General features: G+C 34.7%; 1 protein-coding gene across 5 annotated transcripts in view; it reads right to left on the reverse strand.

The window, feature by feature from the left end:
* Nucleotides 1-15238, reverse strand: part of LOC141544669 (uncharacterized) — an 82730-nt gene extending 67492 nt beyond the window's left edge. For 4 of the 5 annotated variants that reach the window (XR_012482753.1, XM_074271075.1, XM_074271074.1 and 1 more), the window contains exons 1-4: nucleotides 12150-15238; nucleotides 8137-8251; nucleotides 7790-7963; nucleotides 6095-6201 (exon numbers count right to left, since the gene is read on the reverse strand). Coding sequence is in view for 4 of the 5 variants with exons in the window: in XM_074271075.1 (XP_074127176.1) it covers nucleotides 6095-6201; nucleotides 7790-7963; nucleotides 8137-8251; nucleotides 12150-12376 (623 nt within the window). In the remaining variant the exon portion in view is untranslated. The remainder of the gene's footprint in view (nucleotides 1-6094; nucleotides 6202-7789; nucleotides 7964-8136; nucleotides 8252-12149) is intronic. The other variant, XM_074271076.1, reaches the window with a different exon arrangement.
* Between the last annotated feature and the right edge of the window lie 233 nt (nucleotides 15239-15471).

The following is a 15471-nucleotide window of genomic DNA, read 5'->3' on the forward strand; positions in this document are numbered from 1 at the left end:
GTAAAAATGCTCATTGAAAAAAAAAAGATCCAGAAGAGTCAATGTAAAATTTATTGGACTACCTGAAAGCTATGCTGAAAAAAAGAATCTGGATACTACTTTCAATTTTTCATTTCAACATACTTTTTAAATTCTCATTGAGGAAAACTGCTCTTACATCCTAGAACCAGAGAGTAAGATATTCATTAAAAAAATCCACTGATTATCTCCAAAAAGAGACCCACAAAATGAAAACTGAAAGGAATATTATAGGTAATTTCCAGAATTATCAGATCAAATAGAAAATACTGCAAAAAGTACCAGAAAGAAAGCATGGTCTATTCCACGCCACATTAAAGCACTGGAGTGTCTGGAGTATTGTATTCTGGAAGGTAAAGAATTATGGACTACACCAAGAAACAACCCCACAAAATTAAGCATTATCATTTTTTTGGGAAAAGATGAAAATCCAATAAAATAGAGGATTTTCAATAATTTCTGAAAAAACCACCAGAACTGGACAGAAAATTCTATCTTCAAATAAAAGATTCAAGACAAGCATAAAAAGGTAAATTGAAGAGAAAAACACCTACATTTTAAAGGTTAAATGTTTGAATCTTTATATGGGAGATGATGCATATAATTCTTTCTCAAGATAGTTAGAAGAGGCATACTTAAGTAGATTAAGTTAACCTTAATGTCATGATATAAAAAATAATTGGAAGTGAAAAAGAAATTGTACTGGGGAAAGAGGAAAGAGTAAAAATAGGATAAAACACATCACATGAAAAAGAAAAAAAAGCAGGGAGGGAGACAAGCATCTTTAAACTCACAGGATTTGGCTTGAAGAGGGAATAACATACCTATTTAGTGTGGTATAGAAGTTTTTCTTATTCTACTGAGAAGTAGGAGGAAAGCAGAAGGGTTATAGAAGGGAGGGCAGAAAGAAATAAGAGAAAGGGATAAGAAAAGGGGAGGAAGTTGACAAAAGGGAGGGCAGTTTGAAGATTAGAAGCAAAACACTTTTGAGGAGGAAAAGGATGAAAAGAGAAAAAAATAAAACCTGGAAAAATAGAACGGCAGAAAAAAAGTTAGTAACCTTCACTGTGAATGTGAATTCAATGAACTCCCCCCTACACAATTAAAGCTCATAACCAGAATCTTACAATATGTTGTTAACAAGAAACACCTTTGAAGCAGAGAAATAAATACATAGTAAAGGGAAAAAGCTGGAACAGAATATAATGTATTCCAGTTGAAAGGGGAAAAAACGCATTCATAGATATCCTGATCTCAAATCAAGCAGAAGCAAAACTAGATCTAATCAAAAGAGAAGACAAAGGAAATTATAGAAGATGGAGACAAGGTGGCAGACAGTAGACAGATCTGTGCCTGAGCTCTTCCTGGCTTTCCTTGGAATCAACATCAGATTAAGGCTCTGAACAGGTTTAGGAGTGACAGAACCCACAAATATTTGGAGTACAACCCATTTCCAGCAGAAGATATTTTGGAAGGACTTAATTAGCAGAGGGATATAGGGAGTGTGTGTGTGAATCAGCACCAATGCCATGCACGGAGCTCCAGGATGGAGAGGCCCCATGCACAGGGAATATTGTGGGAGGCTCTTATCCAAAATACAGTAGTGTTGGCTACTCTATCCTGGTTCTAAAGCCAAAGGATCAGCAAGTTAGCTGTGAAACCTCCAACACAACCATGGAAGGCAAATAGTGAAACCTGGGACAGTGCACCCTTTACCCTGGGAAAAAAGAATTCTATTTTAACAAAGACTTAAAAGCCAAATAATAAGCTAGGAAAATGGGCAGATAGCAAAAAAGTTTCTGACCCATAAAAGATAATATGGTGATAGGGAACATCAAAACACATACTCAGAAGAAGATTATAAGAACCTATATTACAAGCCTCCAAGAAAAAATGAAATAGATCCCAGGTCATGGAAGAGCTCAAAAGGAATTTTTAAAAATTAAATAACAGAAAGAGAAGAAAAAAATTAGCAAAAGAATTGAGAATGGTGCAAAAGGAAAATCGAAAAGCTAATGAGAATAACTTAAAAAGGAATATTTTCCAATTGAGAAAAAAGGTACAAAATTTCACTTTAGGAAATATTTCCTTAAAAATTGTAATTCAGTAAATGGAAGCATTATGAGAAATCCAGATACAATAAATCAAAACAAAAAAAATGAAAAAAAAAACTGACCTGGAAAATCAGTCCACGAGAGAAAATTTAAGAATTATTACAGTATATGAAGTTATAATTGAAATAAAGCCTAGACATCTTATTTCAAGAAATGATCAAGGAAAACTGAACTGATATTCTAGAACCAGAGTATAAAATACAAATGGAAAGAATTGGCCAATCACCTTCTGAAAGAGATCCCCAAATGAAAACTCATGTATTATTATAGTCAAATTCTGCAACTCCCAGGTCAAGGAGAAAATATTACAAGCATACAGGAAGAAACAATTCAGTTATAGTGAAATTACAGTTAAGATAACACAAGATTACCATTGGCAACTGGCAAAAGCAGCCTGCTTGACATGACCTGACTTAAAAATTGTTTTTAAAAAGTCATCCAATACAGAAAGATGCAAAGACAGTGGACATTGTCAGCTCTAAGTGTGAAACATGTTTCCTTCACATCCAATTTGTATTTGTGTCTGTGATCTTGGATGAATAACATCTGATATATGTATGTTAATCTTGGAGCAGCCCCTGAAAAACTAATCCACTCCATCTACAACTGTTACTTCCAGTGCTGCTTTGTGCTGAAAGAACATCTAGTTTACTGCACTTGATCTGTAAAGGGACTTTGATTCTTTGTAATTTTAGGGATAAATTAGGTGGTTAATTTAAAGAAAAATCTTCAATGTTGCCTTTACATCACATTAAAAATAACTTTTCTTTCAGAAGGGTGATAGAAGCACTGATTCGTAGCAAAATCTTGTTTTTAGCTTTGACTTTATTTTTGTGGCTGGATTTTTTTAAATTGTAAATTACTGATAACATGTCATTTCTATAGGATCTGTTTTAAATCATCTACCTTTTATTGGACAGTACAAAAATACAGCATATTTTGTAAACCAATTTGAATGAAAAAAAAATATATAAAGCACAGCAGAAAGTTGTTTCCCCTAAGTTAGTAAGAATAGTGTATGTTGGAAATTTTTGCTAGTAATGGCAGGTGCCTAAATGAGTGAATTAAAACAAAGAGTCCATTTAAAAAAAGAAAAGATAACACAAGATTTAGCAGATTCTTTATTTGAAAGATAAGGGCTAGAACTATGGTATTCTGGAAAACTATGGAGATAGCATTACAAATAAGAATCACTTATGCAGAAAACTGAGTATAATCCTTCAGAGGAAAAGACAGGCATCAAATGAAATAGAGGATTTTCAGACACTTATGATGATATGATCATAGCTGAATGGAAAATCAGATTTTCAATACCAGACTCTGGAGAAGCATAAGGAGGTAATCAGGAAAGTGATATCATAAGGGTTTATCTGTTTACATAGAGGATGACACTTATAACTCATTAGAATTTTCTCATTATGACAGAAGGAGCATATATAGACAGAGGGCCCAGCTATAAATTGAATATAAAGGGATGATATTTTTTAAAAAATTAATGAAATTAGGTGGTTAAGGGGGGAATGTATTGAGAAAAAGAGAAAGGGAGAAGAGGAAATAATGTAAATTATCTGTCAAAAAAGAGGCAAGAATGAGCTTTTACAGTGAATGGGAAGTAGGGGAGGAAAGGATGAGAGTCAACTTTCATTTTATTAGAATTGGCTCAAAGAAGAAAAAACATGCATACTCAATAGAAGTACAGAAATCTAACTCAGAAAAATTAGGAGGGGAATAGGAAACAGGAAAGGGAGATGGTGATAAAATTAGAGGGCATATTTGGTGAAGATATGGTCAGTAGCAAAACACTTTTGTGGAGGGTCAGTGTGAAAGGAGAGAGGGAATAGAATCTGAGAAAATATAGTTAGCAACAGTAATTGTAAATAGAATTTTGAAGTAAGTTTCACCTGATAACACCTTATTTCTCAAACAGAAAAAACTGAGTCAAATTTATTAAAAAGTTATGCTCCAAATGATAAATGATCAGAAGATAAAATCTGTATACAAAGAGCAATAAATCAGTGCATATCATTTGACTTAATAATTTGACTACTAATTATGAATACTAAAAGAGAATTTTTAAAAAGTAAAAGGATGTATATGCACAAAAATATTGGTAGGAACTCTCTTCTCAGGGCAAGATATTGGAAATCAAGATGCCCATCAATTGGGAGATGGCTATTTCAATTGTGGTATGTGCATTATTTTGCTATTCTCAGTAGTACGATGATCAATGTCTATTCTGAAGGACTTAAAAGAAACTGATTTGATTATATCTGAGTAAAGAATGAAGTATTCTCTCCTCTCTTTCTCATTTTCTTCTCTGCTCCTTTCTTTCTCCTTTCCTCCAATCCTACTTCTCTTTTGAAAGGTTGCTGCTGCTGCTGTTTTTTTTTTTTTTTTAAATGATGGAATTTCTTTGTCCACAATCCTTTTATTTTGCATAATGTCACATATGCTTTTTTTAATGCGAACTGTGAGTAGGGACTCAAAACTTTTTGTTTTTAATTAAATTTATTTTATTTTTAAGTTTTTTACTTACAAAACATATGCATAGTTTTCCCCTTGCAAAACCTTGTGTTCTAAATTTTTTTCTCTCTCCCTTCTCCTCACCCCCTCCCCAGTCAGTAAGTAATCCAATATATATCAAACATGTGCAATTCTTCTATACATATTTCCACAATTATCATGCTGTACAAAAAATCATATCAAAAAAAAAAATGAAAAAGAAGGAAAAAAGCAAGCAAACAACAACAAAAAGGAAAATACCATGTTGTGATCGATACCCAGTTCCCATAGTCCTCTCACTGGGTGTATATAATTCTCTCCATCACAAAACCATTGGAACTGGCCTGAATCACCTTACTATTGAAAACAGTCATGTCTGTCAGAACTGATCAAACTAGATTCTGTGTAGTTTAATGGGTCACTCTATCTAGTTGGTTTATTTGTATGTATAGAAATACATGCATACAACAAAGCCTGCATGGCCATTGAAGAACAACAATGCAGTGGCTTCAAAAGAAAAGAGCTAATCGGATCTCATTTAAAAAAAATTACACAGTACTTTTAATGATTATGCTGTCTCAAAAACTAATTTTATAAACATCAATATTCTTTCAGGAATGATTTTTGGCCACAGTAAATGTTTCAAAGTTCCAAACCCAAATACATGATCTCAGAAGAATCAAAATTGTAGATAATCCCAAAGAGCCATGGACATATATGTACAGTGAATATAAGTAGGTGCAGGCAATAATGACTTTGATGTATAGTAAGTATTGTCAAGACATAAATGAACAGAAAAAAGGTGTGCTAAGATTGTATTGAAAATAAAATAAAAGCTTGCACTGGTACTCAAGTATTAAAAGAACCAAGGGAATGAATCAGTGTGTTTCCTGGATTTTTTATGAAGAACGACAAAAGTCCTGTGAGAGGAGATTGGATGGAAGGATCAAAATAAGAAACAGCATCATGAGTATTGACAATAAGATCAAGGGGTCCATCAAAGTATTTCACCATATCATGCTTTTATTTATTTACATTTGTCAATGTGAATATTCTTAAGAGAAATTGAAAGAAGAAGGAGCAGAAATTAAATGCTACAATCCTCATGGGTGACATTAAGATTATTTCATCAAGAGAATCAACTAAATCACGAGAGTTCAAAACTTCTATGGAATAATCTTAAATAATTTCAAATCAATAAAGAAAACTGCAAATAGTAATTACCAATAAACAGTAGTTTATATGCTCACGTGAAGAGGTTTCTTTCTTGCAGAATCAATAAGCATTTTTATTTTTATAGCTGATGTTTGTTGACATTTTTCACCCCTTTCTAATGATATTCAATCTCATTCACTAAGTGTTCCATGATATAAATTCCATGATTTAATCTTACTCCTCTAGAAAGGTTGCTTTATTAAAAATTTTAAGGTTTAATTTAACGTAATTAATTTAAGCTGTACCTTTTAGAGTCATCCATGGCATTCACATTTGCTCCATTCTTTAAGAGAAAATCTGCCAACTCAATGTTTCTTGCTGAAATTGCCAGCATAAGTGGTGTACGACCTTCCTGCAAAGTCAAAATAAAGATACCATTATAATAAGCAAGCATTTTATATTTACTTTAATGCACTTTATGATATTTTGTGAACATCTTGTAAATGTGATGATGATATGGAAAGGAAGTATGGCACAATGGAACATTGGAGTTAAAAGACCACAGCATTAATCCTGTTGTCTATTAGTTAATTCCTATGTGATCATTAAGCAATTTATATCACCTCTCTGGGCCCTAAGTTTACTTATATTAAAAATGACATAATGAAACTAGGTGTCTCTGGGATTCCTTCTAGCTAGTAATTATGTAATAAGACAGAAATCCAGAATTTGTTAGAGACCATTTTGTATTATTCCATGGGTGTCTTCCTTTCTTGCCATTTTCATTTCATAATCAATTGTCCAAATGCAGCCAAACTTTTCCCCTCAGAACTCTACTAAAATAAAGCTATATCCTGGCTGAGTTTAAAGGTGACTAGTTATCTTTACCCATTCTTCTCAAAACAACCACCATGTCCACAACCACCATCAAAACAAACTAAAAAAAATATTGTCTTGAGAGGGTTAAACCCAGGAGAAAGTCATTCATCTAGACTTTTCCATTTCTTACCAACCTTCCTAATATGTTCTTTGTTTTTTTTGTTTTTTTTTCTCTCAAGTGGTAATGACTACAAATTAAGCCTTTGCTCCAAAAAATCAGGAGTCATTCAGTAATTCTAGAGAGAAAATTATTTAAATGTGTAATAATTAGGATAAAGAAGCATGTACTTAAAAAAAATTTGTTCCTGTGAAAATTCTGTCTCTAGTTTTATACCTAATAGGAACAAATTTCAAAAAGTTTTCCTAAAAATTGTGACATTTCTTCATGTGAAATTCATATTGTAAAAATTTAAATGTAGAATAGAATAGAAAAATAAAATGTAGAATAGTAAAAAATTAAATGTATAATTCCACAATATCTGATGGAACTATTGAATTCTGGAGAGCAGACCTAATATTTTGTGCAAAGAAGATTCTGGAGAGACAGATGTGATTAAATAGCTAGCTAGCAAGCTTTAAAGTCAATAAGACCTAGATTCAGGGCCTGATGCTGGCAAGTATATATTGACTGGGTGACCTGCAGTACTTCAGTAAGTAACGCAGGGTTTCTTAACTTTTTTGTGTCATGGACCCCTTTTCCAGAATAATGCCTAAAATATGTAGAAAACTAAAACAAAACAATTACATTGAAATAACTATAAACTTATTATAGTCCTTTTAAAATTAATGGACCCCAGCTGAAGAATCCATGCTTAAAATACAGAGCAATTGCTGGTCTAAATCAGTAGTAGAGGGTATTTCCTTCTTAGGAATGAATGTGAATGTGAATGAATGTTTTAAGAAATCTCTTCCAGTGTCATGCCCACTCCTCCCCTTCGTCATCCCTCCATCCTGCATCAGAAAATTCTGAAGGCTGATGGATTTTGACTACAGAATGATTTTAATTTATTTCCATTAAAGAAATGCTTTCATGAATAAATGAATTATAAAATATGTGAAATGGACATTATTTGATTTTTTAGCTGATAATTTACTTTATTATACAAGAGGTTTGCTTCTACCTTGTTTTTTGCATCAATATCAATTTTGTGTTCAATCAGTTTTTCTGCCATGAATTTGTTCCCACCAGAGGCAATATAGTGAAGTAGAGTGTTGCTGTGGCTATCCCTAAGATTAGGGTCTGCACCATGTTCCAGCAGGATTGTTGCACATTCTTCCCTTTGACACTCTATTGCCTGTCAGTATAATATGTATAAAGAAATAATAATATGATATAAAATTTAATATATTCAAGCATCATTAGTGATATTTAATTGTTAGCAAACTTAGTAACTTATTTACTATTAATTTTCTTAATCAAAGAAATCAAAATGCATTTCATGGAAAAGCATGGTTAACTAATGCATACCTTCATTAAAGGTGTTTTGTTGTCATTATCTAACAAGTCGAGTTCACATTTTCTCTCTATTAAGAGAGATACAACATCTGGATATCCATTAGCACAAGCCAGGTGAAGAGGTGTTCTACAGAAATGAGAGAGTAATGTTTGTTAATATACTACAACAATAAAAATTTTACCATTGTTTTATATAAATATATATATATATATATATATATATATATATATATATATATATATATATATTTTAATATAACATGCACTGTTATTATGCCTAAACTGTAAATCACCTCCAAAATAAATGACCACTCTTGTCACCTAAATACAAAATATGAATTAACTCTCATTGTTGATATGATAGACAAAATCGCTGGCAAGTGGGAGTAGAATATATCCAGTAGGTAAATTTAGATTTCACCAGAGATTAGCATGGGAACTTTGCTCAATTTCTGACCTTAGCTGCTTCACCTCTCCTGAAGAAATTTGCTGGTCCCTTGTTGGGATTAACCATGCTGATGTCAAATGGAGTTCTTATGGCATGGCCCACTGCAACCCAGAACTCATGAGTCAAGACATCTGCCAGCCTTAGCCTCCCTGTAACAGATTACAGGGCTTCACCCTGCCTGGTGGTCAAGTCTAATAACTTTTAATAACTAATTACTTTTCCCAATAAGAATATCCATCTACAACTACACATTTTTTAGTAAAGCAACTGCCTCAGAAAAAGGCCCTTACATATTTGCATATTGTATCTTTCTACAATCACATGGGCACATATGTGTGCATTCTCAACTAATGCTTACTGAAATGCAGCAGTGTAAAGTTGAAGTGGCTCTATATTGCTACAGGCTATTCCAGAAGAGTAAAAGTTTTGGAAGTTCTACCATGCTGGGAAGGTTTACAGTGAGCACTTGGTATATCTGCTGCCCATTGACCAACCTAACTAATGTCATAAAGATATCATCAGTTTGGTCAACGAAGGATGAATTTTTTATTCATAGTGTATTTCAATCTTTGTGGTGTAGTTATTTCAGTCCTGTTTGACTGTCACCTCATGTTGAGTTTTCTTGATAAAGATATTGGAGCAGTTTGCCATTTCCTTCTCCAGCTCATTTAACAGATGAGGAAACTGGTAAACAAGATTGAGTGACTTGCAAAGAGACTCACAGCTAGTATCTGAGGCTAGACTTGAATTCACATTCACAAAGATGGAGTCTTCTCGATTCCAAACCCAGCATTCTATTCAATGAAAACCTTGCTGCCCATAGCTGATAACATCAAGTTGTAAAGAGGTTATGTTATGTATTGGTAGAGGAAATATTCACAACAAAATCATATATTTCAGAAGTAATGAATGTGTATATAAATATTCATACATGTATGTTGTAATTTTTCTTGTTTTTGAGGACTCCTTTTTCCTTTTCCTTATGCCTTCTTCCAGAGTGTCTAAGATAGGTAAAGTGGAAGATATTTCTGTCTCCCCTATCCTCTCAACTGCAATGGTTGACATGCTTAGATGTAGTTTGATAAGGAGAAAAACTAGCATCTATTATGTCCAAGACACTGTGCTCAGCACTTTAGAAATATTACTTCATTTGATCTTTGTAAGAACCCTGGGAAGTGGGTATTATTCTCATTTCATACTTGAGGAAACTGAGAAACAAATTTTCTCAGGTCCCATTAATTAGAAAGTATATGCGACTGAATATGAATTCAAGTCATTCTGAGTATTTGGTTCTAATGACTAGTTAAATTAGTAATTAAATAAAACAAAAACAATAAAACAAGGCTTTTGCATCTCTTAAAAATAAACTGTTAATTTTAAAAGTTAAATTAGAAAAGGTGGAGATGAGATGAAGCCTTTTATTATTGACATTATCAAGGTAACCTTAAAAACATTTGAGATTGGTTAATTCAGTTTACACTCCTAATTTTATCTCTCAATCTAGGTGTCCCCCTTGCTTATCCAATGTAAAGGTCCACATTTTTGTTCAGAAAAGGGATAAGCAAAATTAAAGGAGACAGGGTAAAAGGATGATATTCCTGGGAAAGATTTGGCAGAAAAAAGAGCTAAATAGCAAGTGGAAAAAGGAAATAACTCCTGAAAAAACAAAATTTGTGAAATGGTAAGAGCTAAATAGCAAGTGGAAAAAGGAAATAACTCCTGAAAAAACAAAATTTGTGAAATGGAAAAAACCCATAGAACCAAACAACTCATTTAAAATTAAAGTGGACAAATACAAAAAGAATTTTAAAAGGTAACTAAAAATCAGAACTGAGCAAATGGAAATAAATGCCAACAAGAATCAGTCCAGTGAAACGAAAACAAAAAAGTTAGAAAATGTAAAATACCTCCTTGGAAAAACATGACCTGGAAAATAGATCTAGGAGGGACAATTTAAGGATTATTGTACTTCCTGAAAACTACGAAAAAAAAAGAGCCTCGACATCATCCTTCAGGAAGTCATCAAGGCAAACTTCCCTGATGACCTAGAATCAGAAAGTAAAAATAGCCATTTAAAATTTTACTGAGCACTTCCTGAAAGAGACCCCAAAATGAAAACCAAAGAATAATGTGGCTAAAATTTAGAATTATTAGACCAAGGAAAAATATTGCCAGCAGTCAGAAAGAAACAATTTAAATACAAAGGAGTCACAATTAGAATTACCCAGGATCTAGCAGCTTCCATTTTAAAGGATTGAAGGTTGTGGAATTTGACATACTGAAATATATGATAGAATATTTAAGAGAAGTCTATAGAGAATCAACTAAAAAACTAAAAAAATATGATGGAATACTTAAGAGAACACTACAGAGAATCAATTAAAAGACTTCTAGAAACAATGCATAATTTTATCCAAGTTGCAGGATACAAAATAAATCCACATAAATCATCAGTATTTTTATATATTACCAACAAAGTCCAGTAGGAAGAGATATAAAGAGAAGTTCCATTTAAAATACATGTTGACAATATAAACTATTTGGGAATCTACCTGCCAAGGTAAGTCAGGAACTATATGAACACAGTTGCAAAACACTTTCTACAGAAATAAAGTCAATAAATAACAACTGGAAAAAATAGCAAGTGCTCTTGGGAAGGATGAGCAAATATAATAAAATGACAATATTACCTAAATTAATCTACTTATGTAGTGCTATACCAATCAAATTCCCAAGAAATTATTTCACTGATCAAGAAAAAATAATAAAGTTCATCTGGAAAAATAAAAGGTCAAGAATTTCACAGAAATTAATGAAAAAAAACAAAAAACAAAAAACAAAAAACAAATGAAGATGGCCTACTTGTGCCAAATTGCCAAATCTAAAACTATTTTACAAAACAGGAGTCTTGTGTGTATGTGTGTGTGTGTGTGTGTGTGTGTGTGTGTGTGTGTGTGTGTATATACATATTAGTTCTTAAGAGCAGCGATTAATTTTCTGCCTTGAAACTTTTACTCTTCACATATCCATATTACAACAGCTGGGACAGCTAAGTGGTACAATGGGTGCCTGAGTTCAAATCTGATATCACATACTTACCATTTTGTGATCCTGGTCAGGTTACTTAACCATGTTTGCCTCAATTTCCTCATCTGTCAAAATGAGCTGAAGAAGGAAAAGGCAAACCATTCCACTAACTTTCCCAAGAAAATCCCCCAAATATCCTCATGGATAGTCTCACACAGTCGTTTTTGAAATGTCAGCAATTCAGCAGGAGGGAATAGTATTTACTCTCACATAGCTGTTGATTAAGAAATAATTAGTTGAACCCTGGTTAAAAGTAAAAGGAAGGAGTTTCCAAGTCATTAAAAATGGACAGGCTAGGATGTGAAGCCAGGTTTTGGGACTTCCAATCCAATCTCTACAAGGCAAAGAGTGACCCTGCCCCTGCCCCAGGTGCGGAGGGGGTTTGATTTCTCCAGGGTTAATGGGGGGAGGGGGACACGGGCTCAAGTGGACGGATGGGGGGAGGGAATGTCAGCCTGTTCTCTCCCCCGCCCCCACCCTTTGCACTTACCGCTTCATTTTATCCAGTTCATTTACGGTGTTTTTTCCGAGCAGCAACAGCTGCTGCACCTTCACCACATCCCCGCGCAAGGCAGCTTTATGGATCTTTCCGAGGTCCTTGCTCTGGATCAGGTATCCTTGGGTGCGGTAAACCGGTTGGGAGCCAAAGAAACTCGGCAGGTTGAAGCGGCTAGATGAAGATTGCCCCTTCTTGCCGAAATTGAAAATCTTCTTCATCCTGGAGGCAGGCTTCAGGGCAGGGAGGTAGAACTCATGGGGGAGTCCTCTCTCGGGCCCTTCAGCCTGCTCGGAGGGGGACTTAAAGGGGAAATTAAAGGGAGAATTAAAGGGGAAATTAAAGGGAGATATTAAAGGGAGAAATTAAAGGGGGAATTAAAGGGAGAATTAAAGGGAGATATTAAAGGGAGAAATTAAAGGGAGAAATTAAAGGGAGAATTAAAGGGAGAAATTAAAGGGAGAAATTAAAGGGAGAATTAAAGGGAAAAATTAAAGGGATAAATTAAAGGGATAAATTAAAGGGAGAATTAAAGGGAGAAATTAAAGGGAGAATTAAAGGGAGAAATTAAAGGGGGAGTTAAAGGGAAAAATTAAAGGGAGAAATTAAAGGGAGAATTAAAGGGAGAAATTAAAGGGATAAATTAAGGGAGAAATTAAAGGGAGAATTAAAGGGAGAAATTAAAGGGATTATTAAAGGGAGAAATTAAAGGGGGAATTAAAGGGATAAATTAAAGGAAGAATTAAAGGGGAAATTAAAGGGAGAATTAAAGGGGAAATGTCAATAATCCGAGGCCAGAGGTTTAGAAACCTGTGAGCCCCATAGCATTAATCATCGATTCAGAGCCGACTGCAACCCTGTCAACGGCAGGAGGGAAAGTGAACTGTGCGGGCTTTCTGCACCGGCTTTTATCAGGTTCTCTGCTCACGCGGATGCGAGGATAAACTGTCAAGTCACGCAGTGGTGAGGGCACGGGGGCCGGGTCCGTTGGCTCTCAGCGCGAGGAGTGCAAAGCTCCAGATCACGAGGATGGGTGAGCTCCAGGTCTCCCGTTAGAATCTCGGGACCCGCTCTGTTGCTTATTTTCTTAATGATGGCCTTCCTCTCCGAGATTGGGTTACTTCTGTAAAATGAAGAGATTCTACTCGATAATTTCTCAAGTCTCTTACAGCCGTTTAACAGTTCTGTGAAGCTGAACAGCTTACAGCCCAGCCTGGAAGGGACCCTAGGGGCCGGGATGGACAAATGAAGTGTAAATGCTCTTCTGACTCTTCCTTTCCCGTTACTTTCCCATCTTCAAATGTGTCAGGGAAGAATTTGTAAGGGACAGCCAGCCCGACAGCCGGTCTCAACCTGGCAGTCCTGGGTTCAAGCCCACTCTCTACAGAATTCTAATTACTTTATTGATGCTGTTATTAATGGAGGGGGCAGGAGGAGGGATTCAGTGGTTTATTGACAAAATATATAACACTTTTAGTTGAAAGATTTTTGTGTTTTTAAGTATGTTTCATTCTAGGAGAGACAATGATGAATTCATTCAGGAAGGAACAAGAGATACGGATAAGAAAGAGAAGAGTAAGGGAAGATATGACTATTTTCAAATATCAGGCACGGGTCACTTTATATTAGTTTATATCATACTGTTGCAAGCTTCCATTAGGACAGATCTTCAAAGCCTTCTTTGTTTTTAAGTCACATATAGTGTGGAGTAGAAGCTAGCAGTATGTTGTTTTACTGATTTACATTCAACCCCCAAACCATAAAGACATTTCTGCAAAGGGAAACAATGCAGTTTATTATTTAACTAGTCTTGGCCTTTCCCCCTTGCTGCTTTTCCCTGCCGCCTCTTTAGGTTCCATTCACTATGTGAAATGTATCTTCTGCACCACCACCCACATTGATTTGTTCTTTCAGCTCCAGGATCACTGAATCTGAGAATACGGAAATTATGCATACCCATCCTAATGACCTCCCCCACCCCGTCCCCACTGCTCCCCTTGATTGTTCTCATTTTACTTCTGGTCTTCCCCTTTAGTTCCTCCTCATCTCGAATCCTTTGTCCCCTGGTCCCTTCCCCCTCCCTTTTCTTTTTCCCTTTCTTTCCCCTTTTCCTCTCCCCTTTCTCTTCCCCCTCCTTTCTTCTCTTTTTCCTACTCCTAGAGCCCCGTTCCCTCTCCTTTGCCCCTCTTCCCTTCCTCTCCCTTTTCCCCTCTCCTCCTTTCCAAAAACCAAAATATTAGCTCATCCTGTAGCTCTTTTGGTCTCAGTAGGGATTATTTGTGATCCAGTTTGTAAATCCTGTAGTCAAGTTGTTGATTTTACTTGTGAAATGGCTGGTCAGTATCTATTCAAGGGATAGACTTATTCTAGGGTTTGTGCCTACTTGATGATATCCAGTAGAACTTCAATACTTCCATTTAGAAATTGCATATGATGTTCTATAACATTTTCTAGCATTTAGCACTATGCTATACTTTGAATAGATTTGGACAATGGCTTGGATAGTTGGAAGCCCCATTGAACAAGTAACAGACTCCATTATGGTAAATGTATTGTACTGTGTATATGTTGTGGACAAAAAAAATTGGTCATGAATTATATAATTATTTGAAAATACTTATGCTTCTTATTGGGGAGAAGGCCAGTGTACATGAAGAATAAACACGTAAATCTAGTTTGTTAAAACTCAAATATAGAGGCAAATAATTACAATTTGATGACTTACAGATATTTGGCTGAAAACTAGTATGAAATGTGTGGAGTCTGAAAATCATTTTCTTGAATACAGATGAACACAGACTAGATGAAAATGGACAAATAATTCCTCTTACAGTTAACATTGCTATTAATAGCTCCCACATACTTAGTATCTGGTGGTTTACACAATACTTATGTACTTTATTTTTACTGCAAATTTACAACAAACAGACATTTTTTATCATATTTATGTGGTATATTCTTTTTTTTTATTTCTTTTTTTATTTTATTCATTTTTCCAAATTATCCCCTCCCTCCCTCCACTCCCTCACCCCGATGACAGTCAATCCCATACATTTTACATGTGTTACAATATAACCTAGATACAATCTATGTGTGTAAATACCATTTTCTTGTTGTACATTAATTATTAGCTTCTGAAGGTATAAGTAACCTGGATAGATAGACAGTAGTGCTAACAATTTACATTCACTTCCCAGTGTTCTTTCTCTGGGTGTAGTTATCTGTGTCCATCATTGATCAACTGGAAGTGAGTTGGATCTTCTTTATGTTGAAGATCTCTACTTCCATCAGAATACATCCTCATACAGTATTGTTG

The sequence above is a fragment of the Sminthopsis crassicaudata genome, chromosome 5, assembly GCF_048593235.1.
Source record: "Sminthopsis crassicaudata isolate SCR6 chromosome 5, ASM4859323v1, whole genome shotgun sequence".
Classification (NCBI taxonomy): domain Eukaryota; kingdom Metazoa; phylum Chordata; class Mammalia; order Dasyuromorphia; family Dasyuridae; genus Sminthopsis; species Sminthopsis crassicaudata.